This window comes from Cetorhinus maximus, chromosome 5 (genome assembly GCF_964194155.1).
Source record: "Cetorhinus maximus chromosome 5, sCetMax3.hap1.1, whole genome shotgun sequence".
Lineage (NCBI taxonomy): Eukaryota > Metazoa > Chordata > Chondrichthyes > Lamniformes > Cetorhinidae > Cetorhinus > Cetorhinus maximus.
The window spans coordinates 69,452,413-69,479,565 of record NC_135883.1 but is presented as its reverse complement, the minus strand read 5'-3'; the positions used below and the strand labels follow the sequence as shown (position 1 = coordinate 69,479,565).

Genomic DNA, 27,153 nt, shown 5'->3' with positions numbered 1-27,153 from the left:
GTGGAGCCCTTGCACCCCCAACTCACCTCACAGCATGCTGCCTTGCATTTCCCCCCCACCTCCTGCACACCTCCCCCAACTCACCCCAACCGCAGTGCAGCCCTTGCCCCGGCACCACAGTGAGCCAGCTGGGAAAAAGCAACTTGCCTGTGCCCTCAATTGAATGCATGGCGCCTCAACCTTGAAGCTCAACGGGTGACCTTCATGAACGCTGTGCAATGTTAGTGTGCACTCAACTCCAAGTTCCCCTCGAAGTTTAGCTCGCCAGGTGCACGCCTTTTAAATGCTGTTGTGAAACACGTTGGCATGCAGTTATGCCTAGATGATCCAGCAGGGGGGGATGATTCCAGCAAGCAGGGCTTGTAATGATATGCAGATGTATTAAAATAAAGTTCCTGACGTCTGGCAGTAGGAAACGCGGCCCACCATTGAGGGGCAGAGTGGACGATCACAAACTGGTGTCACAATGATGTGAAACTGATTTTTGGCCTTCCCACAATATTGTCCACTCATGCTCACCATGACGCCCGATGCCAACAGGTACGGAAAATTCCGGCCCTAATCTTTGTTCTACGTGCTTTATCTTATACTAGTTGATCTCCCTGTCTGTCATTAGTCTTTCTCAGCTAGACTGACTTTCTCAGGTTTAAAATAAAGTTGATAGCTTTAAAATGGAACTCAAGTTTAAAAACTTATATTTACCTTGTCTTGGTATAATTTATAGAAGTAATAGGTATAAACTGCAAAAAGACACAAACACAAATTGACATTTTTAATGAAAAATATAAGTACATTTTGTTTCGAGAATAATTATTTACAATTTCTAGATATAAGCAAAAAACGAAGATGGTGCAGTCACTATTTTTATTCCTTACTAAAGAAAGTTTTAAAAATTCATTTTACAGCTTGTTTCTGGTATGCCTTATATGCCAGCCTTGCAAATTGTGGAATTTTTGTCAGATAAAAGCCCGAAAGTTAATGGCTTATAGATAACAAATCCATTAAAAGACACTTTTGCTGTGCTGTTAAGGGTATATTGTAGCTTACAAACAAGCTCTATTAAACATTCAGTTTTGGAAGTAAAAATGAGGATTTGAATGTGAAACTTTGCCTGAATAAAGCTGTTGACATCCATTTGTCAGCTGCTTGTTAAATGTTTAGGATAAAACAGAAAAACTCAGGAGCCTTTTCCATAATAAGGAAAGAAAGTGTGCAGCTTATACAGTGGGAGAATTATCCTGATACATGCTCTAAAATCCTGTGCTCTGAACATACCAAGACTGCAAAATTAAAAGAATTGCAGGAGAGTGATAGCTGTGGGAACTGTCAATTGGAAGCCTAACTTTTTGAGAAATTTGAGGCCTTGAAATAAAACTTTTAGTAAAAGTTTTAAAAGTCACAAATTACAATTCTGTATCGTAAAAACAATTTTTTAATTAATTACTTTGAAATTAGAAATTTTAGTTGCTTAGAGAATAATGATGAAGGAAAGGAATTGGGAATTGTTTTGAATGGTTCAACGGATTTTTCTTCTATTTTTATTGTAATTTTTCCTGACTACCCATTTAGGACGAGTTGCTTTCTTAAGCACTCAGTAGTTTCTCATTTGGTAGTCATCTGGCCACTTTCCTTGCTTTTCCCCAACTCTTCACTTCTGATTTGCTGGAACAATATGTGGATAAAGCTACCTGAGATCTAGTATCGTGCAATAGGGCAGGTTTAATTAGTAAACTCTTCGTAAAAGATCCTCTGGGGCAAAGGTGATCATCATACAATTTAATTCCATTTTAAGTTTGAAAGTGATGTGTTCCAGTTCCAAACAAAAATTTTAAACTTAGACAAAGCTAATTACATATTCCATTTCGGAGGTTGATGAGGGCGCTGGTTCCTCCAGGGAGTGCAGACAAAGCCAAGCTCCTGGCACCACAAGCAGCCTGTCTGTACAGGAGGGGAGGAAGAGCAATAGTAATAGGGGCTTCTATAGTCAGGGGAACAGATAGGTGCTACTGTGGCCGTCAACATGACTCCAGGATGGTGTGTTGCCTTCCTGGTATCAGGATCCGGGATGTCACTGAACGGCTGCAGGGCATCCTGAAGGGGGAGGGTGATAAGGCAGAGGTCATGGTACATGTTGGTACCAATGACATAGGTAGAAAGAGGGATGAGGTCTTGCATCAAGAATTCAGGGAGTTAGGCAGTAGACTAAAAAGCAAGACCTTTCGGGTTGTAATCTCTGGATTACTTCCAGTGCCACGTGCTAGCGAGCTCAGAAATAGGAGAATAGCGCAGATTAATACGTTGGCTTAAGAGTTGGTGCAGGAGGGAGGGTTTTAGATTCCTGGATCACTGGGACCGTTTCTGGGGAAGGTGGGACCTGTACAAGCAGGACAGTCTACACCTGAACCAGAACGGGACTAACATCCTTGCGGGCGGGTTTTGCTAGTGCTGTTGGGAGAAGTTTAAACTAATTCGGCAGGGGGAGGGGACACAGAATGTTAGCAGAATGTGAACACACCATAATACAGTAGAACAATCAAGTCAGAGGGAGTACAGCTGCATTAAGTTTCAAGGGAGTAAGGCAAGGCTGGATGACCTCTACTTTAATGCCAGGAGTATTACAGATAAAACAGATGAGTTAAGGGTGAGGATTGACACGTAGAATTGTGATATAGTAGCCATCACTGAGACATGGTTGAGGGAGGGGCAGGATAGGCAGCTCAACATTCCGGGATATAGAATCTTCAGGCAAGGCAGGAGAGGAGGTAAAAGAGGAGGAGGCATTGCATTATTAGTTAAGGAGTCAGCTACTGCAGTAAGGAGAGATGATATCTTGGAGGGGGCATCGAATGAAGCTTTGTGGGTAGAGCTTAGGAATAAAAAAGGGGCAGCCACATTGTTAGGTGTTTATTATAGACCCCCAGATAATCAGCGGGAAATTGAGGAACAAATATGTGCACAATTTGCGGAGGTGTGTAAAAACAATAATAGGGTAATCATATTAGGTGATTTCAACTTTCCCAACATTAATTGGGATAGTCATAGTGTTAAGGGCTTGGATGGAGTGGATTTCTTGAAATGTGTACAGGAGAACTTTTTAGGTCAATATGCAGAGGGTCCAACAAGGGACGACGCAGTGCTGGACCCAATCCTGGGGAATGAAGCCGGACAGGTGGCTGAGGTGGTGGTGGGGGAGCATTTTAGTGATAGCAACCACAATATGGTACAATTTAAGTTTGTTATGGACAAAGAAATAGACAAGTTGCAATAAAATGTTTTGGATTAGGGGAGAGTGGATTTTAGTAAAATAAGGCAGGATCTGGCCAAGGTAGACTGGGAACAGCTTACTTGTGGGAAAATCTACAGAGGAGCAGTGGGGGGCGTTCAAAAAGGAAATGGGGAGGGTACAGGCTCAACACGTTCCCTCTAGGGTGATAGGAAGGAGTAACAAGCCCAGAGAACCATGGATGACCAGAGATATTCAGGTTACGATGAGAAGGAAAAGAGAGGCTTTTAGCAGGTACAAGGGAAGCAAATCAGCAGAGGTATTAGTGGAGTCTAGAAAGTGGAGGGTGGAGCTTAAGAAAGCAATTAGGAGAGCAAAGAGGGGATATGAGAAAGTTCTGGCTGGTAAAAGTGGGGAAAATCCCAAGATATTCTATAAGTATAACAATGGGAAGAGGATAATCAGGGAAAGAGTAGGGACCAAGGGGGCAATCTATGGATGGAGCCAGAGGACATCGCTAGACTGTTGAACCAATACTTCACATCCGTCTTCACCCAAGAGAATGAGGATGAAGGTATCGAACCTGGGAAGAGAGACTGCGAGGTTCTTGAGCAAATTGATATAAGGAGTGACAAGGTATTGGAGGTGTTGGCAGGCTTAAAAGTGGACAGCTCTCCAGGTTTGGTTCATTTGTGTCCCAGACTGCTGAGGGAGGCAAGGGAGGAGATTGCAGGGGCTCTGACCCAAATTCTTAATTCCTCTCTGGCCATGGGGGAGGTACCAGAGGACTGGAGAACAGCTAATGTGGTTCTGTTATTTAAGAAAGGTTGTAGGGATAAGCCAGGGAACTACAGGCCAGTGAGTCGCACGTCAGTGGTAGGGAAACTATTGGAGAAAATTCTGAAGGAGAGAATCTATCTCCACTTGGAGAGGCAAGGTTTGATCAGGGATAGTCAGCATGGCTTTGTCAGAGGGAGGTCATGCCTAACAAATTTGATTGAATTTTTTGAGGAGGTGACCAAGTGTGTAGATGAGTGTAGAGCAGTTGATATAGTTTATATGGATTTCAGCAAAGCCTTTGACAAGGTCCCACATGGGAGACTTATAAAGAAGGCAAATGCACATAGGATGCAGGGTAATTTGATGAGGTAGATTCAAAATTGGCTTAGTTGTAGGAGACAGAGGATGATGACAGAAGGATGCTTTAGTGACTGGAAGCCAGTGTCCAGTGGCGTACCACAGGGATCTGTGCTGGGTCCCCTATTATTTGTCATTTATATAAACGACATAGATGACTATGTGAGGTATTAGTAAGTTTGCGGATGACACAAAGATTGGCTGGGTGGTTAACAGTGAGGTTGAGTGTCTTGGGCTACAGGGAGATATAGACGGGATGGTCAAATGGGCAGATAAATGGCAGATGGAATTTAACCCTGAAAAGTGTAAAGTGATACACTTTGGAAGGAGTAATTTGACAAGGAAGTATTCAGTGAACGGCATGACTCTAGGAAGTTCTGAGGAACAAAGGGGCCTTGGCGTGTGTGTCCATTGATCTCTGAAGGTGGAGGGCCATGTTAGTGGGGTGGTGAAAAAGGCATATGGGACGCTTGCCTTTATCAATTGAGGCATAGATTACAAAAGTAGGGAGGTCATGTTGGAGTTGTATAGAACCTTGGTGAGGCCACAGCTGGAGTACTGTGTGCAGTTCTGGTCACCACATTATAGGAAGGATGTGATTGCACTGGAGGGGATGCAGAGGAGATTCACCAGGATGTTGCCTGGGATGAAACATTTAAGTTATGAAGAGAGGTTGGATAGACTTGGGTTGTTTTCGTTGGAGCAGAGAAGACTGAGGGGCGACCTGATCGAGGTGTACAAGATTATGAGGGGCATGGACAGGGTGGATAGGGAGCAGCTGTTCCCCTTAGTTGAAGGGTCAGTCACAAGGGGAAATAAGTTCAAGGTGAGGGGCAGGAGGTTTAGAGGGGATGTGAGGAAAAACTTTTTTACCCAGAGGGTGGTGAAGGTCTGGAATGCGCTGCCTGGGAGGGTGGTGGAGGCGGGTTGCTTCGCATCCTTTAAATGGATGAGCACTTGGCACGTCATAACATTCAAGGCTATGGGCCAAGTGCTGGTAAATGGGATTAGGTAGGTAGGTAGGTCAGGTGTTTCTCACATGTTGGTGCAGACTCGGTGGGCCAAAGGGCCTCTTCTGCACTGTGTGATTGTGTGATGAGAGGAAATCTGGTTAAGGCTGTTTGGGTAAATATTTACCACCATACCTTTCAGTCTAAATAGTGGGAAACATTTTTTAAAAATCAAAATGCTCAACAAAAAAAATTTAATTAAAAAACAAAATCTGAGCAAGAAAGATCTATCCGTCTTACTAGAAAAGTTAATGATTCTATTAGATTAAAAAAGGAGACTTACAATATTGCAAAGAATAGTAGTAAGCCTGAGAATTGGGAGTGTTTTAGAAGCCAGCAAAAGGTGACAAAAAATTGTTAAAAAGCTTTAAAAAAAAAATGAGAGTAAACTAGCCAGGAATATAAAAATAGATTGTATAAGTTTTACAAGTATGTAAAAAGACCAGCTAAAGTGAATGTTGGTCTGTTAGAGGCAGAGACAAGAGCAATAATCATGGGAAATGAGGAAATTAGAGACATTAAGCAAATATTTTGTGTCTGTCTTTACAGTAGAAGACATAAATTACATACCAGAAATAGATGGTAATTAAGAAGCTAGTCAGAGTGAGAAACGTAATGTAGAGGAAGAGAAAAAGTATTGGAGAAACTTAAGGGACTAAAGCCAACAATTAAATCCCCAGGGCCTAATGGGGCCATCCAAGGATCCTAAAAGAGATAAGCTGCAGAGATAGTGGATGCACTGGTTATGTTTTTCCAAAATTCTGCAAATTCTAGAAAATTGCAAGTTAGAAAATGTAACTCCGCTATTCGAGAAAGGTGGGAGGAAGGAAATGGAACTACAGGCTCCATTAGCCACTTAGCCTGTTATCAATCATTGGGAAAATGCTGGAATTAAGATGTCTTTAACAACACACTTGGGAAAAATCACAGTAAGATCAGACAACGTCAACATATCGTAGATGTCAGTGTATAAGTCAACATTTGAAGCCTTCAAAAAACTTTCCAAAACCTGGGGTTAACTTGTACATCAAGTATTAAATGTGAACCTACGCTCCTAATTTGTGTGTTCGTATGAACTGTGCATGTGGTTGATCGTCATTTTGAAATGTGAGAAAAAACACTAAGTTAATGTAGCACAGTTTATTGAATAATAAGTACAAAGATAACTTTAACTACAGTGAAAGCATTTTAAAACCAATAAAACTCATTGTCTTTGGCGTTTGACGCAAAGAGTTCATCAAATGCATTCTGAGTCACTTTGGCTATGGCGTCATCGTATGGATCAGATGTGGCGCTTTCGCTTTCAGAGTCATTCCTTCACAATGAATCATCTTCCTCTCTTTCCATGGATATTCCACATTTTTTGAACAATCTGATGAGAGTTTGTGCATTAATAGTATCCTACGATTTGATGACAAAACCAAACAAAACATCAAGCGGGTCAATGCACATTTTTCCACTCTTTGTGAAGGTTTATTTCTCCATCGCCTATCCACCTATTCAATTCAGCGCGACATAATCCTTCAATGACTTTTGAGGCATACATCCAAGGGTTGAAGTACGGATGTTAGACCCTCATTATAACTGCAATGTGGAAGTTATTTCTTTGCAGGCACCTCTTATCTCATCGGTTACGTGAAATCTGAACAGTAATAAATTGCATTCTTTACATAGGCCACCAGGGCACGTATTTTATAAATTATCAATCGATAACTTCACTCCATCCTCATCCACTCATGGTCATACACAAAGCTCCTGCGGGGAACTTGATTTTTTTGGCATGCTTTTATGAAAATTACCATTAATTTTGTTCATTGACCATGTGGGCTAGTACCACTGTGAATCTTGTCTTCTCATGTCCTGTGGTTTTCACGACAACTGTTTTCAAACCTTTCCACTCCACAGTTTGGTTGCTAGGCACATTGAAATTCATGGGTGTTTTATCCATGTTGCCGATGTGGCATAATGGCTACTCATGTATTTGCCGCTGTCTGATGATGAATTGCTGCAAACTGATTATCTTTGCTGGACTCGGGGTTTGATTTGGTCCACTTAAGTGTGTCTTTATGTGTTACATTCCTGGTGATGATAAAATCATTCTGACAATTTTCGAGGACCAATTCCAATGCATGCTTCTCAAGATAAGGCCAATGGCTGGTCCCTGTTCTCATGATGTATCTGGTCTTGGTCATCTTCTTCAGGGCGGATTCTTAAATCTTCCATTCTCGCACCAACTTTTCACTAACACCGAATTGCCTCGCTGCAGCACAGTTATTTGACGAGTTAGCAAATGTTACGACTTTTAGTTTGAAAGCAGCTTCATATTTTATTTTTTTCATCATTCACCACCCAGGGTCTGCTCTGAGTGGGTATATCTTAAACTCCTGCACATCTTCACAATTATTGCCTGCTTGATCCCTTATAAGGTAAGTAAAACATGCATTTGCAGAGCAAAAAATTGAGGCTGACTACTAATGCGAGTAAAGCATGTTGTGGCTGAGAAGGTGGGTGGGGGTGGGGTCAACTTTTTGACCAAGGCCCGAATTTTCCATCCCCGTTGGTGTCTGGTCCCATGGCAGGCGTGAGCGGACCATGTGGCGGAAAGGCCAAAAATCGGTTTCACAGTGTCGTGAAACCAGTTTGCAATCATCCGTTCCACCCGTCAATGGCGGGCCATGTTTCCCGCTGCCAGGCATTGGGAATGTCATTTAATAGATCTGCATATATTTATAATCCCTGCCTGCTGGAAACATTCCCCCCACGTTAGATCATCTGGACACACGTTTCACAACTGTATATAAACGAGGTGCACCCGGCAAGCTGCACTTCACTCGGAACTTTGAGGTTTGTTTGCCTATCTTGCTTCAGGCAGCACTCCCGGTCATCAGCGCCAGGCTTTGTAGGCAGCGCCACAACACCTTTAGGAGGGCTCACAGGCACATCTCCACCTACCATACTAGCCATAATGCGGGAGTGGCTTTTCAACGGCTGCAAGGCTAGGGCTTGTTTGGGGAAGGGGGAGAAGTGGCCTCAGGCAAGGGAAGAGGCTGCAGGGCGAGGGCTGTGCTGGGGAAAAGGGCCTCCCAGGGTGAAGGGAGGGGCGTAAGAGTCCCTTTCGGAGTCTCGCTTAGGTTCGGAGCCATACTCTGGATGTAACAGGAGAACAATGATAAGTAATGTGTCAAAATAACAATTTTATTGAATATTGAATAATAATTGTATAATAATAATATGACAATTATATTTTTTTAAAGTAAAAAGAAAGATAACTTTATTGAAAGGAGAAATCACTTTATATATATCAAAAGGAAAGAAGAAAGATAGATTTTTCTAAAGCACAAAGAGTAACCCCAATTTGGTCTGTTCCACAACAGCTTCCTAAAATGGATAACCCCAACTTAGTCTGTTCCATGACAGCACCCTAAATTGGCACATGCATTACCATCTCCTTGGTACATACATTACCAAGTCGCTGAGTAACCTATGGGTGGGTACTACGGTCAGTCACTCTGTTCCTGGTCCTTCCTCCCATCTTCAGTGGTGACTATTCCACTAAGGCTGCAGTAGCAAATCGTTAAAGCAGTGTCCCTTTAAGACAAATTTCTGGCTGCATTCCAGCCTTCTGAGGCCTGGTTCAGATATTCTCAAAACAAGTCTCAGCTCTTATCAGTTCTCCTCACAGGCACTGCAAGGCCATGCAGATCGCAATATCCAAGTTGTTGACGCAACTTTTGATGGTGTCTTCCCATTCTGTCATCCTTCAAGTGTTATGTTCATCAATCAGACTTCACCTGATGACCATGCTAGGTGACCACTCCATATAAGGTTAATCATCCTGGCCTGTAGTCCAAGGGTCACTGAATGTAGTAAGGAAAAGGACTTCTGATAAACAAAAGACAACTTATTTTAATATTCCAGCTTGAAAAATGGAAAACAAAGATGTGGTCTAAATACCAGCTGTGCATGGCCAGTATGAAAAAAAATACAAAGTCTGGGAAAACAGGTTACTACTGATTATTATTGATTAATCAAAGTACAGTCATAGCTAGGTTAAGATCAATGCCTACCAAGTAAGATTTAATACAAAGTAGCTTTAAGTATTCATAAGCTTAAAATCGAGAGCAAAGCAGAAATAAAAATCAGAAATACAAAATTGCAAAAATTAGTGGCTGCAGGCCCTTAGGGTATGTGTGGGGACACATGTTGATATGTGCAAGTTGCCTCAAGATGGAGTGGGCTGAGGAAGCAGTCTCCAGAGGAGCTGAGGCCAGATAGAGAAGTGAGAGTGAGTGGTGATGTCCCTTGAGCTGGCAGTGAGTGAGATGCCAGTGAATGTGCGATGGCCTTGTAAGCGTGTGAGTTTAGAGTGGTGAGATGGTTGCCTTACCCTGTCAGTATGGATGAGGTCATTCATCCTCTTTCTGCACTGGATGGCCAACCTCTTCTATGCGGTGTTGGCATTGACCACCACTGCCACCGCTTCCCAAGCCAGAGTGGCAAGATTGCTGGACCTCCTGCGGCCAGAGCAGGGGTGGAGGACATCATGATGGGCCTCCAAAAGGCATTCCAGTGACAGGTTGCTGAACTCTTCCTGACTTTCAGTGCCATGTCTTCACTGCAGCAATCCTGGGCTGCAAGCATTGAGAATTGTGCGCGCAGTTGAATTTTAGATATGGCACCCGGCGTGAGGAAATTATGTGGTAACAGTATGGCGGGTGATTCAGAAGCCACCTGCCAGCAGGATGGCATGTTTCCTGTGACTGCATAATTAATGAGGCGGGAAGAGGACAATATGGCGTGTAAAGCCGTCATTGTGGCCGACAGGTAAAACGTCATTTTTCCCGCCTGCTACTGCACTTGGGGTGAAATAGTCCTAGATTTGCACTAAGTATATGCTTTTCAAGGCCGGAAAAATTGAGTTGTCTTGTCTGTTGGGTTGACTTTACCTGGTCTGGCCTACACATGACTCCAGACCCACAGCAATGTGGTTGATTCTTAAATGCCCTCTGAAATGGGCTAGCAAGCACTCAGTTGTAACAAACCGCTACAAAGTTACAAAAATGGAATGAAACCGGATGGACCACCCGGTATTGACCTATGCATCAGAAACAACAATGGCAATCTCAGCCTTATCGACCCTGCAAAGTCGTCCTTACTATCATCTGGGGGCTAGTGCCAAAATTGGGGGAGCTGACTCACAGGTCAAGCAACAGCCTGACATAGTCATCACAGAATCATACCTTACAGATAATGTCCCAGGCACCACAATCACCATCCCTGGGTATGTCCTGTCCCACCGGCAGGACATACCCAGCAGAGGTGGTGGCACAGTGGTATACAGTTGGGAGGGAATTGCCCTGGGAGTCCCCAAAATCTACTCTAGACCCCATAAAGTCTCATGGCATCAGGTCAAACATGGGCAAGGAAACTTCCTGCTGATTACCACGTACCGCCTTCCCTCAGCTGATGGATCAGTACTCCTCCATGTTGAACACCACTTGGAGGAAGCACTGCGGTGGCAAGGGCGGAGATTGTACTCTGGGTGGGGGACTTCAATGTCCATCACCAAGAGTTGCTCAGTAGCACCACTACTGACCGAGCTGGCTGTGTCCTAATGGACATAGCTGCTAGACTGGGTCTGCAGCAGGTGGTGAGTGAACCAAAAAGAGGGAAAATCATACTTGACCACATCCTCACCAACCTAGCTGCCACAGATGCATCTGTCCATGACAGTATCAGTAGGAGTAGTGATCGCACAGTCATTGTGGAGACAAAGTGCTGGCTTCACATTGAGGATACCCGCCATCATGTGTGGCACTACCACTGTGCTATTTGGGATAGGTTTCGAACAGATCTAGCAACTCAAGACTGGGCATCTGTGAGGTGCTGTGGGCCATCAGCAGCATCAGAATTGTACTCAAAACACATTCTGCAACCTCATGGCCTGGCATATCCCCCACTCTACGATTACTATCAAGCCAGGGGATCAACGCTGGTTCAATGAAGAGCAATGTAGAGCATGCCAGGAGCAGCACCAGGCTTACCTAAAAATGAGGTGTCAACTTGGTGAAGCTATAACACAGGACTCCTTGCATGCCAAACGGCATAAACAGCAAGTGACAGACAGGGCTAAGCGATCCCACAACCAACGGACCAGATCTATGCTCTGTAGTCCTGCCACATGCAGTTGTGAATGGTGGTGGACAATTAAAGAACTCATTGGAGGAGGAGGCGCCACAAATATCCCCATCCTCAATGATGGAGGAGCCCAGCACACCAGTGCAAGAGATAAAGCTGAAGCATTTGCTGCAACCTTCAGCCAGAAGTGCTGAGTGGATGATCCATCTCAGCCTCCTCCGGAGGTCCCCAGCATCACAGATGCCAGTCTTCAGCCAATTCGATTCACTCCACATGATATCAAGAAACGGCTGAAGGCACTGGATACTGCAAAGGCTATGGCCATGACAATATTCCAGCAATAGTACTGAAGACTTGTGCACCAGAACTTGCCGTACCTCCAGCCAAGCTGTTCCAGTACAGCTACAACACTGGCATTTACCTGGAAAATTGCCCAGATATGTCGTATACACAAAAAGCAGGACAAATCCAACCAGGCCAATTACCGCCCCATCAGTCTACTCTCCATCATCAGTAAAGCAATGAAAGGGGTCATCAACAGTACAATCAAGCGGCATTTGCTTAGCAATGACCTGCTCACTGACACCCGGTTTGGGATCCGCCAGGGCCACTCAGCTCCTAACTTCATTACAGCCTTGGTTCAAAACATGGACAAAAAAGCTGAACTCCAGAGGTGAGTTGAGAGTGACTGTCCTTGACATCAAGGCAGCATTTGACAGAGTGTGGCATCAAGGAGCCCTAGCAAAACTGGAGTCAGTGGGAATCATAGGGAAACTCTTCACTGGTTGGAGTCATACCTAGCACAACGGAAGATGGTTGTGGTTGTTGGAGATAAGTCATCTCAGCTCCAGGACATCACTGCAGGAGTTCCTCAGGGTAGTATCCTCGGCCCAGCCATCTTCAGTTGCTTCATCAATGACCTTCCTTTCATCATAAGGTCAGAAGTGGGAATGTTCGCTAATGATAGCACAATGTTCAGCACCATTCGCAACTCTTCAGATACTGAAGCAGTCCATGTCCAAATGCAGCAAGACCTGGACAATATCCAGGCTTGGGCTGACAAGTGACAAGTAACATACGCGCCACACAAGTGCCAGGCAATGACCATTTCCAACAGGGAGAACCCAACCATCGCCCCTTGATGTTCAATGGCATTACCATCATTGGATCCCCCACTGTTAACATCCTGAGGGTTACCATTGACCAGAAACTGAAACGTACTAGCCATATAAATACTGTGGCTACAAGAGGAGGTCAGAGGCTAGGAATAGTGCGAAGAGGAACCCACTTTCTGACTCCCCAAAGCCTGTCCACCATCTACAAGGCACAAGTCAGGAGTGTGATAGAATACTCCCCACTTGCCTGGGTGAGTGTAGCTCCCACAACACTCAAGAAGCTTGACACCATCCAAGATAAAGCAGCCCACTTGATTGGCACCACATCCACAAACATTCACTCCCTCCACCACCGGTGCACAGTAGCAGCAGTGTGTACCATCTACAAGGTGCACTGCAGGAATTCACCAAGGAATTCTCCTTTGACAGCACCTTCCAAACTCCCCGACCACTACCATCTAGAAGGACAAGGGCAGCAGATAGATGGGAAAACCACCACCTAGAAGTTCCCCTCCAAGTCACTTGCCATCCTGACTTGGAAATACATTGCTGTTCCGTCACTGTCGCTGGGTCAAAATCCTGGAACTCCCTACCAGCACTGTGGTGGTACCCACACCATGGACTGCAGCAGTTCAAGAAGGCAGCTCACCACCACTTTCTCAAGGGAAATTAGAGATGGGCAATAAATGCTGGCCCAGCCAGCAAAGTCCATATCCCATGAATGAATTAAAAAAAACTTTTTAATGTGATCTACAGGGTTGGCTGCTGAAGCCATGTCTGGATGTTTGGGAGACTGCTATTTTCAGTGCCTCTATTCTGGTGTGTACTCTTTGGTGTGCAATGAGAAGACAGCAATGAAAAACAGTCAGGCATGCAGTTGGGCATTGTGCTTCCCCAGGCAGGAGTCCAAGAAGCATGCAAAAATATAGTTTTCATGAATCTATCCATCGGCAGTGAAAGCATTTTAAAGAGGGACTGCAAGGGTATGAATCTATTCCACTTGAGTATGCAGTTGATTAGAGCGAAGGTGGATGTGTGCACTCCAGACATGGCATTGTGAACCACTGAAATAGGTAAGGAGAGAACTCAATTATCTTGGCAAACATCTTAAGAATACCAATTTATTTCATTTTAGGAAGGCTATCGTCTTAATTTGAGAAACTGGTTTCACCTCTCTGCCACAAATTTAAATGCTGCCCTGACTGCATATTGCTGAGCATAGTGCCCCTCACAGTCAAGAATGGAATGCTTTTTTGCCAGTACTTCCTTCAATGTTACTTCCAGACTTGTTTCACTAAAGGGAGATCTCCTGCCTCCAAACTGAACTGTCTGTCTTGAGATTAATTTTAAGCACTTGCTGCATTTTGTACTGTCATACAACTTTTTGAAACACAAGAGGGGGTGAGTGTACATATTTAAGGATCTGCATTAATGCTTTTGACCCTCTTACAGAGGAAATCCAAATACCCACCAACCTCTACATTATGCTAATAACCATACCTCATAAAACCCAGCGGAGCAAACTGGTGTATAGAATGCCTTCTGCTGATGGTGTGCCGCAAGTGCATTTCCACAGCCTTTAAGTACATGCAAGATGTTATGAAAACTGAACAACTATCAAGGTTTCCCAGAATATGAACTTCTAGCATGGCTTGTTCTATAATAGCAATGACTAACCCAAGCCAGATAAATATGTAGCCTGAGCCAGTCTTGTAGAACTAACTCGTGGCTACACAATGAGAGGTTCTGGCTGAGCACTGGGGCTCAGGTTGTCTGCCTGTCCTGTTTATTGAATTCTTAGTCTAGACTGATGAGAATATTACTTAAGAGGCTGCCAGACATACGGGGAATGAAAATTTAATGCATTAAAATGGAGGAAAAAATAATACAATTTATAGTTATATTACTGATTCTATTTGGTTTTAAATTTTGGACTTTGCTCAATGCAACGATTTGTAGAACTAAAAAATGCTTGTAATATTATGACAAGCTCTTTAATTATTATGTCGTAATCAGTCAATATATTGACAGTACTTTCAAGACTGAAATTAACATTTAGCGTAAAGGTATCAATGGATGTGGATCAAAGGCAGGTAGATGGAGTTGATGGGGATCTGTGCTCGAGTTGAATGGCCTCCTATTCCTATGTTCTTATATTCATGTAATAGAGTTGAAATAATATGAAAAACCATGGAATTCTTCTAAAGTTAAAGGACATCTTATAAGTATAAGGGCCTGATTTCTAGCTAATGAAGCTGTTTAAGAACAACCATTGAAAAATAAATAATTTTCCTGTCCAACTTTGCATCATCGTTTGCTAAATCATACATATGTTTTGGGCTGTAAATGCACATAACTACCTTGAATTCACTATCTAAAATACATTCATGGTTACGTACAGTACAATCTAATCCCAAATCTTAACTGATGTTAATCTTGATCCTTCATACTGTCAGCCTGAATTACTTATGTAAGGGGACTATCCATGGAATCAAATAGTAGTTGTTTAAACAAAATGCTATAGAACATTAGAAATCATTTTGTTCAAATTACATGGAGTTATGTAATTAGGATATTTTTGATACTGTACAAGATAAAAATGCAATACTAATTTGAATGTAATACAATTGACAAGACTATGGCTTTTGTGTTTTTGTAGGTTGCCTATAAGGGTTCTGCTGTGGACATAGGAGAACAGTGTGAAATAATTAGTGACAGGCTGCTATGTTTGGAAGGCCAGCTGCAAATGGCAATAAACAATCATGACAACAGTCTCTCTCATATCCTTTAACTTTGGAATCGTAGAATTTGAAGTTGGTTTTGCTGCAAGTATTTATCAGCCTTTGAGGGGAAACATATGTGTAAGATTACAAAATCTTTTACTATGATAATTAGCCCTAAAATGATCCTTCATAGATTCATGGAAATTTGTTCAAATAGAATTTATTCTATTGCGGACTACTTTTCATGTGATTGAAAGTTACTAATAGTGAAAGCAACCTAAAAATCAATTATATAAATGTTTTAATCAATCACAAGTAGCTTAAAATATTTTAATTGCTATCAAAACTTTCAATCAAATGATCACTTAGAACAACATAGTGTGCTAGATAACAAGTCTTCTTTCTGAGCTAACACACTAATTTTCAACATCCCTCCTCTGGCACTCCACACAATACCAACTAAGCAGCTCCCTCACTTCTGACTTTGGCACCCTCCAAGTGACTGACATTTCAACATCCGAAGGTCTGAGGTCTGCAAACTAGGGTGCACCTGAGACATTATTGGTTGTGTCATTCATCACAAAATCTAGCTTAACCACATTGAGCAATACTGCACCTCCCTCTCCACAGCCAGATAGTTTTAATATTGGCTGCATTTGTTGCCAGTGCTGTGCATGTGCAGTTGTAGTGTTTTACTCCATTGCATCATTGCAAGTGACAGATTAGGCAGCAGCTAGGAGCAAAGATGGCGCTGCTTAAATCATCATGGCTGTGGTTTAGATGGTGTCATTCAATAATCCCTCGGAGAGTCAGGCACAGAAGAACCATACACACTGACATTCTCAGCAACGGATTCAATTGATCACTCTCTGAATCACTCTCTGCAATAACAGTACATTGCAACTATTAAGAATAGTTTGTAGTAATTTTCAATGAGATGCTTCGCAATGATGTTTGGCATCCTGTGTCTGTGGGTTTAGAAAATAGGCTTTGTTTATTTAGTTAAAAACAAAAAACTACTGCGGATGCTGGAAATCTAAAACAAAAACAGAATTACCTGGAAAAACTCAGCAGGTCTGGCAGCATCAGCGGAGAAGAAAAGAGTTGACTATAACTGTAATGCCCTGTCAGTCTTTCCACCCCACCCCCACTAGAGCTGTACCTTGAGTGTCCTGCCATCCATTCTTAATTAGCACATTCTCTTAGATAATATCACCACCTTTTACACGTCTTTGTTCCTTTGTCTGTGACATTTTTTGATTATCTGCTCCTATCACTGCTTGCTTGTCCCTACAACCACCCCCCTCCGCCTCCCCCAACTTCTCTCCCCCCACCTTAAACCAGCTTATATTTCACCCCTCTCCTAACTTTATTCAGTTCTGCTGAAGGGTCATGAGGACTCGAAACGTCAACTCTTTTCTTATCCGCCGATGCTGCCAGACCTGCTGAGTTTTTCCAGGTAATTCTGTTTTTGTTTTGTTTATTTAGTGGTGTTTTGTTACTTCCGCGCTTATTCAATTGCTAGAATCACATGTCATGGGCAGCATGGTGTAAAAGAAAATATTAGATTTTTGATTGCAAAATTTACTAACACTCGCATAATCTGTTTGTTTCTTGACAAGTAATAGTAGTCTAAGATTGGGGGTACTGGCAAGCTGGGTGCAGAGTGACATCATTGGAATTCTGCGCATCTGCAGACCAGTGTGCATGCGCAGATGGGTTTTGACAACCATCTTGCATTGGCAGGAGATGGTATTTAATATTGTAGGGTCACCCTGAAAGCTCAGAAGAATCACAACTTTTTTTCCACAGCAAAATAGCTCCTCAAATCCCCTCACATGGCCTCACTCTCTCCCTGCAACAATAACTACAAGGATTTCATCAACCGTCTCAAAAATTGTGAATATCAGTTCCGCTGTGTCAGCTACTACCATTTCCGACATAGTTGACCATACAATCTTGCTCTTGCCTCTTCATCATGGGACTGGCCTATCATGGACACACTGCTGTACAAAGAAGCCAGCACATTCCCCCACCTCCCCCAGTCGTGATCTCATCTAGATTCACCATTGGCCAGCGTTTTCTTATCTACATGTTGCTTTGATGACATCATCCACAAGCATAAATTAGCTTCCATACAAACTCTTCATAATGCCCAGCCTTTGTTCTCCACCACCTCTTTCGACCCCATGACTGCACCAGTCCTGGTAGCCTGTGTCTCAAATTAAGTTTTGAAGGAACAGTAGAAAGATCTAGCCATCACTTTCAGCTTCCTTGCCACTGGCTGTAACTAATGGAGTGCTGCAAGGATCAGTGCTCAGGCCTAAATCCATATTAATGACTTCGAAGAAGAGACTGAGGGTAATGTATCCAAATTTGATGAACAAAGGCAAATGGAAATGTAAGCTGTGGGGAGAACACAAAGAGGCTGAAAAGACACATAACCAGGTTAAGTGAATGGACAACAAGGAGAGTATAATGTGGGGAAATGTGAAATTATTCACTTTGGGAGTGATAATTGAAAAGCAGAATATTTTTTAAGAGGCATGAAACTTTTAAATGTTGATGTGCAGAGACTCGAGTAGGCTCAAAGGGCCAAATAGCCTACTTCTGCTCCCATTTTTTATGCTCTTAACTTATTATCCAAGACTCTGCCATCCATATCCTATCCCACACCATGTTCTGCTTACTCAATCACTTCAGTGCTCACCAACCTGGTTCCTGTTCCTCGAACACTTCATATTAAAATTCTCATCTTCATGACCACACTCCTATTTCTACAGCATCTGCCCCTGACCCAGAAAAATCTTTCAGTTTCCCTGATTCTAGTTTCCCTTCACCTTACTATTGCAGGCTTTGCTTTCAGCCACTTCAGCCCTACATTCTGGAAGTTCCTCCCTAAATCTTTCAACTTCTCCACCTTCCTCTCCTTTTTGAAACCTACCTTTTTTGAGCAAACCTTTGGTCACCTCTCCTAATATCACCTTCACCTATATCAAATTTTTCCTTGTGTTTTGGTGAAGCAGCTTGGAAGTTCCTTTTACGTTAAGGACACTATGCAAGTTCTTAATTTTTATATCACTTTCTGGGACAGTATTATTTACCTAATCCTCAACAATGTAGAACGCCTTTAGGGTAGCAACCTAGAGAAGTTTTTTTCCTGACACTTTTTGTATGCTGTTAATTACACAATTACTAAACAATGGAGGTGTTTAAAAGATGTTGCTGACATGAAGTGAGTTTGGCTGATTGGTGAGCTTCTCTATGATGTTAACCAATTTGATAAAGTAGAATGAGCCAATATTAAGATTAAAAGTATTTGTGAGTTTAGGGTGGGAATTATTTAATCACAAAATGTTTAGAATTAATTTGAAAATGCAGTCATTTTGGCTGTCTACAGCTGGCACTTTTGTAGTCATTTCAGTTCAATTAATAACTCCAGTGGAAAATAACTGCTAATCATCTCCATGTTTCATCCTTAATAACTGCCCACAGTATCTACAGAGAGAAATCCAGATGGTGAAAGAAACACTGCAGGCAATGTTGAAACAGCTTTTGCCCTTAGGGAAGGAAGAAAAAGAAGAGTTAGGAGATTTTGTATTCAACAGCTGGTGACTGAAAAAGCAATTACTTCAAGGCTTAATACATCTGATGTTGGCTTATAACATTCCACATGAAGACACTTTAATTAACTCTGTAATGTCTTAGCAAACCCCAAATTCAATAATTACAGTTATAAAAATACGATATTTAGTTATTATAAAGCACTTAATTTAGTTTTCAAAAATTCAAGGGCCAGAATTTGAATTTAATGTTTTAACATTTACTGCCTTACACCAATAACTGTTTCTAGTATCAGCTTTAACCAAGTAAGATCTTTCTAATTGGCATTCTCAAATACTACAAACAATGTTTAGAAAATTCAAGTCTAATGTACAGCTTTCGATGTTTTATATAACAAGCAATTGGAGCAGTTTCAAATATTTCTGCTGTTCTAAAAGGTAAACCTGCAATATTTTACTTCACTAAATTATTTTTAATATTTTCTGAATGCCTGTTTTCATCAAAACAAGTAAAGAAGAATTAGGCATTTTTTACTGAGTGCAGCTACATCATCAAACACTTAGTTCAACATAAACAAGTTTACTCAATCAGCTTTCTTATTCATATAGCACCATTTTAAATTTGGTTTATTACATTCAAGACTACACACACAAAACATAAACAAAACATCTTTGCTTTCTTTTTGCAGGATTGCAAGAGATAGCTCCCTAGTTTTACAGCAGAAGGTAGGAGGTGGTCCAGCTGGTGCCGTAAAAATGCTTCATGATACATATATTCATAATATCTACTAAAGTAGCCCCAGGATTCATACCCCTTTTCCCTTACCGTGCTGTTGGACACAACTTAAGATGAATACTCTCAAAATTGAGCCCAACATTGGGACCATATTATAATGCCTACATGGGACCATATTATAATGCCTACATGTATCAAGGAGACACCGGTTGGGCTTTTACAACAGCCTGAGGAAAATTTTTGATAATTCAAGATAAGTTTGTTTCATGAAAGCTAACAGTTCAGTTCTGATGCACACTTATTGGCCACAAAGGGCACTTCCACCTGCTGCACAAAGGACAGACTCCATTCCCATTATTTTATAAGGATGATTCACTTTTAATCTGGATTTAAGGAAAATCCGCTATTTCTGATAGAAGCAAAAGTTAAGAGTACCTCAAGTAGTCCAGGCAATCTCCAGAATACTGGCTGTTGTCGAAGCTTCATATTTTCCACATCAACTTTGGATGGTGTCATCCCAAGTTCAATGTTAAAGCAAAAATTAACAGAGCAAGCTGCTGTTCTTGGGGCTACCAGCTGTAACAAAATGCCCATGGGTAATACCAGTTGTGTGTTTGATACATACATAGATGACTGATTCATTCAAGCTGCCTCATAAATCACCAGATAGCAATTCAGCATATCCGGACTACATTTAGGAGGTGGAAGTCTTAGTTTGAGTCAGCTCAGGATCTAATTTTCTTGGGTGCATTTTTCTAAATATTCTCCCTTCATCTGAATTGTTTTTAGACCCTGTGCTAAAAGATAATTGTCCAGAATTTCCCTGGAATATCTGCCAAGCTCTCACCTTAACTCAGACAAAAGACCAGTGGAACTCACCAGAAAATGGCAGGGCATCTAGTTGCGCTGGGTCCCTCTCATTTCCAGACTTTACTGAACGGCATTGGAAAGGACAGAAACACCTTTTACCCCTAACAAAGCCAATAATGTTGAGGGCAACCCTGGGCATTGGAACTCCCTATGCCAGAAATTAGCACGTCATTGTTCAGTCTGAGCTCATTATGGGACTACAAGGCACTTCGCTGAAGAATTTGAAGTGTCTCAGGCTCCTGATGAGGGGGATATGGGCCCTAGCAGGGAAATCAAGCTAAATGGATGCTGAATGAGAAACTTCAAAACCTGGGCAAAATGTTTCCCCCCACCTCCCAACCTCGTCAAATTTTCTTAACTGCATGGGACAGACAGGCACTATTAGAAATGCACCAGCTAGCCTCATGCAAATTAGATGCCCTCCACTGACCCTGCAAACGCTAGTTGGATTAGAAATGGAAGTAACTGATGGGCGTAATTCCAACATGAAAGGTGGGATAATGGCCTGTGGATTTTTGGGGCTAATATGTTCAACAGTGACTTCATTGTCAGTGCCTGAGATTGCTACAGTTGGTAGCAGCTATCGTTGTCTACATAAGACAGCATTTTTTGGACAACCTTGCGTAGTGATTATCCATGCCCTAGAGAATAATGGTCAATGAACATCCAGCAGAAGATTGGACTGGTAATTCCAAGAGCAGAAAGAAGTTTCTATACTATTTACAGTTGTCAGATTCCACTGATTCTGCCCAGGTACTTGGAGGTCAAATGTAGTAGTCCTGGTGGGCACTTTTCCCCTCATGGTCATGGCGAATAGAAATTAATTGTGATGTTCTGCTTTTGTTCACTTATTCAGAATTGACAGAGGGTGCCTTACTATAAGAAATCTTTACTGACGTTATGTATCTAGAATGTTGTTTATTTCAGTAGCATTTCCAGTAAATATTATATAGACTATTGCAGATGAAACAGACATATAAGTACTATGTTCACTTTGCATCAGTTCAGACTTTTACACATGACATGATGATGATGCTAATAAAGGAACATGAGCTGATCAGAAGACATACAGAAGAGACAAGGCACAGAAAAGATTTACAGAAATCATTTCAAAGAATCAGAAAAAGTCACATCTTTTGTTGCAGATGCCACATTAAGAAAAGTTAAAGCCATGCAGAGGAGAAAATGAGTTAAGTACAGTGTGGGAGAGAAGCAGTTTTAGCAATGGGCTGAATTTTCCTCCCATTGGTGGATTAGTTGTGTAGTGGGAACACTGTCCACCCACGTAAATCCTTCGCTCACCTACTGCACCTTATTTGCTAGGCATGGCGGGTTTAGAGCATCAGTGCCATTCCTGATAGGTTTACTGCTGCTCAGTGGAAAGAAAATGCAGTTCTGCTGTAGCCCGTTAAACTGCAGCATTATTTTCTGACAGAGCAGCAACTGATAAAAGACGAGAGCTGTTTACAACTTCAGATGATCCAGGTACTGAAGTAATTTTGAAGTGTAGGCACTTGTAATATAGGAATTGCAGCAGTCAATTTATACACAGCAAGCTCCCATAAACAGCAATGAAATAATGACCAGGTAATCTGTTTTAGTAATATTGGTTGAGGAATAAAATATTGGGCAGGACACCGAAGAGAACTCCCCTGCTTTTCTTTAGATGGTCCCCTGGGATCTTTTGGGTCCACCTAAGAGGCATCTCAGTTCAACATCTCATCTGAAAGAAGACACCACCAACAGTGCAGCACTCCCTCAGTACTCTACTGGAGTGTCAGCCTAAATTTTGTGCTCAAGCCCTTGGAGTGAGTCTTGAACCCACTACCTTCTGACTCGAGCGAGAGTGCTACCCATTGAACCACAGCTCACACTTAAGGGCTTCCAGGTTTTTGAACATATCCATGATGGTTCATTCTACCAGATGTGAGGACCATAAAAGCAAGACTATTGGTCACTCACAGTTGGAGGCAGATGGTGCAGTCAGTGTGAAGGGAGCTAGTAGAAAAAGCTCAGCCTGCACCATCCAAAGAACTGCTACATAGTGCCAGAAGAGGGTAATGACTTCACAAGGTGGGGAGAGGGGGGTGGGCGCGTCAAGTTAAATTTGAACACTCGTGCCAATACAGACTTTCTACTACTCAAATAGCCTTCACTCACTTGCTCAGGGAGATTAGGGAAAGACAATAAATGCTGCCTTTGCCAGCCTTGTCTACATCCGTGAATGTATAGAAATTATTAAACCATTAGTGTTTATTGGTCCACTATAAATGCCAGAAATGTTAAATACTTTTAGTCAGTAAAATCAAATATATGCATATTTTATTCTTTAGTTTATAATAAACTATTTATAAGAATGACATGTCATAACTGCTAATAAATGCAAATATAAAAGGTACTACCACTATCTGTCACAAGTATTTATAATCCATTGAAAATGTGTTTTCTAACCCTTAATGATAGGTAGGCAGCTCAAGAATAAACACACAAATTAATACTTGTTTTTTGTACTTGGGGTGGGCCGTTTTTTAACTTTTTGGATAAATGGTTAAATTTATATATTATAATACATATTTACAACTCTTACTATGCAATTAATTAAATAACACAAGGAATTCCTGGACTACAGGAAGTTGTTCTCTATATGTAAGTGTTTTTATATACCATTAAGAACATGTAATAAACTGCAAGAACTGCAAGAAGAGTTTGAGTAATTTATTATTAAATATGGATCTTAAAATATCTGCTTATGTCCCTGGTTGATTAGAAATCTTGTGTTGCTTAATTTGCCATTAAAGCTTTGAAGTCAGTTTTTGTCCTCTGAATTTGGCTGCTTCGCTTTGTGCACAAGAATCTGATTGTTATGGGATGGCACAAGACATCACAGAGAGAAGAGGGTGGTATTTTGAAAAAAAAGGAACATGAAAAAATAACAGGAAGAACAGACTTTTTTAAAAAAATAAATTTATTCCAACTTTAGTCTCAAACCCTAATTCCACCCAAGATAGAAAATTGTTATTAATTTTACTCACCTCATGCTTTGGAAATATAATTCAGATTGTTCACATTCAACTTCTGCATATAGTAAGATATTCTCCGTCACCCATGAAGAAAATTACCGGGAACTTTTTCTCATGTTTTTTTTTTATACAGATGTAGTGATTTAATTTGCTTTTTTATAATCTAAATATAGATTTACTGACATTATTTTTCATTTATCTTCTCTAACCAATAGTAAGACCCTGCTGTTCTCAAGGCATAACTCTGACTCTGACACTTACTGCCCTCCCTACCCCAAAATTGCAGTATCACTTTTAGCCATGTTGATGTTTCTGTTGCAAGTTGACACTCCCGGTTGTGACTGAAATCCCCATACCTAAGATGTATTCATCGTTAACAGCTTGATTTGCTCCATTATGAACATTAATATAAGACAGATTTGGGCAACTTGAGGCCTGTTAATTTTAAATGAGTAATAGGAGAGATATTTGGAGTCATTAATGATGCAATATATGGCTGGTTAGACATAGGTGGTCATATCAGGAACACCTAAAATGGCTTCAAAAAAAAAAGGAGGTCCTGTCTTACTAACTTGATTGTATTGTTAGACAAAGTCACCAAGATAGTGGATCAGGGAATCCCAGTAGACATTGGGCATCAGGGAGACCCACTAGACTTCCAAAAAGCTTTTGAAAAGAGGCTTGTCCACAAGATCAAAGCCTTTGTATTAATGACAATATACTGTGCTGGATTGGGAACTAGCTGGAAGGTTGTAGGTGAGAAGTGATTGCAGATGGATTTGGATCTGCTTGGAGATCAGTCACCAGTGGTGTCCCTAAAGAATTGATGCCAGTTCATTCCTCTTTACTATTTTTATTAACGATCTAGATGGAGGTGTTGAAGGAATGATCTGAAAACTTGCAGATGATACTGATACATGTGCCAGAATATGCATTGTAGACTTCCAAGGTTGATCTGGATGTGCTGGGGCATTGGGCTTCTGATTGGCAAGTTATGTTGAACTAAGTGCAGTGTTATGCATGTGTACAGGGCAAATGTTGATAAAACATATTCCCTTCAGGGAAAAATGCTAAAGGAAAAGAAAAGAGATATGGATGTTTTAGTGTCTAGTTCTCTAAAGGTTCATGACCAATACCATGAAGCAATAGCTAGAACAAATAGAGTGCTAGGGTGTATTTATAAAATGATTGTTTATAAGACATAACATGCTATTTTACTAGTATAAGGGTCTGGCACTTATAGGGTTGATGTGGAACTGAGTACAGTACCACCCACAGTGATGTAAGAGAACTCGTGACATGCACCTGGAGGGCAGTTTAGTGTTGGACAGAGCCACGCGTACAAGCAAGCATGGAGACAGCTCCTAGCTTGAACCTTTTACTGTATTTGCACATAGTTCTTGTAGTTAATAAATACATACAGTGAATCTACATATAGTTAACCTACTTAAGACTACAAGGACTTCATTAAGACCCACTGAACAGTATCCAACACCCTACAACATGGTGGCAGTGAATGGAACAACTCAAAACCTCGCAGAGACTTAAGAAAATTAAAATCCCCAAAAACTGAAGGAAAAAAAAATCAAAGAAACATTCTGACCTGAAGAAAAGCTCAAGAACCGAAAGTGCAGAAGGAAATCGCCAGAGAAAATCTCCAAAGAAAAGCATGGAAGCTGAAGGCAGAAATTAAATTCCTCACTGCAGCAGAAGACTCTATTCGACTGCATGGAACACCAGCTTCAATACCCAGAGTGTGCAGAGTCAGCAAACCTAGCAGGCGTAATCTAAAACTTTTAAATTCCAGGATACAGCAAGCCCTGAGGAACTTTTAAACAGTTCAATGGTCAGAAATTGCCATTTATAAACTCCATCAGCAAAACCAGATTCTCGAGTTGGCTGCTGAACACTTGGCATCCAAGTGCACTCCAAAGGAGGATTAATTAATTCAGAAGAATCGCGACTAAAGAGTCAGCTTTAAAAACCAGCAAAGGCTAGGATTCGACACTTTCGTGACCCTAAAGCATAGCGCTGAAATGGAGAAGCCTGCAGCTAGTTGATCCAGGTAGCCATTATTTGAATTTTTTTTAAAGCTAAGCACGAGTGCCATTGCAGCAGGAGCCCACCAAAACTGGAAAGCATGGGAAAACCCTTTGGACGGAATCATCCCAGATTTGCATTAAGTGGGTAGTGGGCGGGAAAAAGAATGTTTTACCCACCAGCTGCAATGGCAGCTTTTCACACTGTATCGGCCCAATCCCACCTCATTAATCATGCATTCCCAGGTAACACGCCGTTTCACTGGCGGGAAGCCTCCGATGCACCTGCCACGCCATCACCTTGCCGCTTCCTCACGCTGGGTGCCATATTTAAAGTGCAGCCACACATACACCTCTCAGCGCTTCCAGCCCAGGACTCCTGCACAAAAAACATGGCCCTCAAAGGCAAGAAGACTGCAGCCGATCAACTCAGTGATGCATCCCTGGAATGCCTTTTTAATGCCGTGGAGGCCCACCGTAATGTCCTCTACCCCCACTCTGGCCGTAGGAGGGGCAGCAATCCGGCTTGAGACGTGGTGGCAGTGATGGTCAGTGTAAACACCCTGCAAAAGAGGACAGTCACCCAGTGCCGAAAGAGGATGAATGATCTCCTCCGTTCTGCCAGGGTAAGTCACCCTTCCCATCGCTCACAACTCAAATCCATCGCACATCCACAGGCATCTCGATCACTGCCAGTTCAAGGGACATCACCATTCACTCTCTCACACACACATCTTCATTGTCCTCATCCCGTCCATCGCACCACTCAGCACCAACACATGCCAGGCATCCTTCTCATCTGACCTGGCTGGTGTCCTGCTTATACTCTCTCCATCTGTATTCATGCAGGACAAGCTGGCACACAATAAAAAGGGGAGAGGTCACAGACTGGTGGAGGAATGCCTATAATCAAACTCCTCACAGACTTTGGAAAAAAAGAGTCATACAGCTGGCCAACGAAGTCCTGGTCCATTCCTGTGCTGATGGTGAGATTGGCGGTGCTCAAGGATCCAGCAGTGCAACATCCATCAGACAACCATCCTGTGAGCAATGTGGCCTGTTTCACAGGCCACTGCCTTGCACTAATTATCTTTCCTTGCTTTTGCAGGCACTTCTGGAAAACAGCTGAGGGAGTCCACAACCCAGGTCCTTGCCTCAAGCCCTGAAGACACTTCAGAAGAGGAATCTGCTGAAACCCTTATTAAAGGCCCGTCACAGCGCTCAACCACACCCTCCACCAGCGCAGCAACACACATCTCGGTGGGACCAAGCTTTAGAGTAGTCTTTGGGTCACATGCTGGTGAGCAAATCACACTCTCTGATCCACAGCAGGCAGAGGCAAGGACTTCCCAGGTTTGGGGCACTCGGAGGCCTGCTGGAGACAAGAAATCTGCTGAGTCCAAGTCAGATGACGAACCTCTGGACTCAGTCATACCTCAGTTGCTGGAGCTGCAAAGGCAAGCGCGAGAACATCAGGAAGGGATGTCAGCTGCACTCTTCAGATTGCAAGGCATGATGGAGGAGTCCTTCAGTCTGAGGTGATAGTGCCAGAATGCCAACACACCAAGGTCAACACTGG

The 27,153-nt window shown here is 42.2% G+C and overlaps 1 protein-coding gene across 2 annotated transcripts in view; it reads left to right on the top strand.

Moving 5' to 3' along the window:
• disc1 (DISC1 scaffold protein) overlaps positions 1-19,806 on the top strand; it is a 186,870-nt gene extending 167,064 nt beyond the window's left edge. The window contains exons 14-15 of one of the 2 annotated variants that reach the window (XR_013576609.1): positions 410-540; positions 15,283-15,342. Coding sequence is in view for 1 of the 2 variants with exons in the window: in XM_078541966.1 (XP_078398092.1) it covers positions 15,283-15,396; positions 18,833-18,961 (243 nt within the window). In the remaining variant the exon portion in view is untranslated. Of the gene's footprint in view, positions 1-409; positions 541-15,282; positions 15,397-18,832 lie in introns of those variants that run through there. The other variant, XM_078541966.1, reaches the window with a different exon arrangement.
• Positions 19,807-27,153: the final 7,347 nt, after the last annotated feature.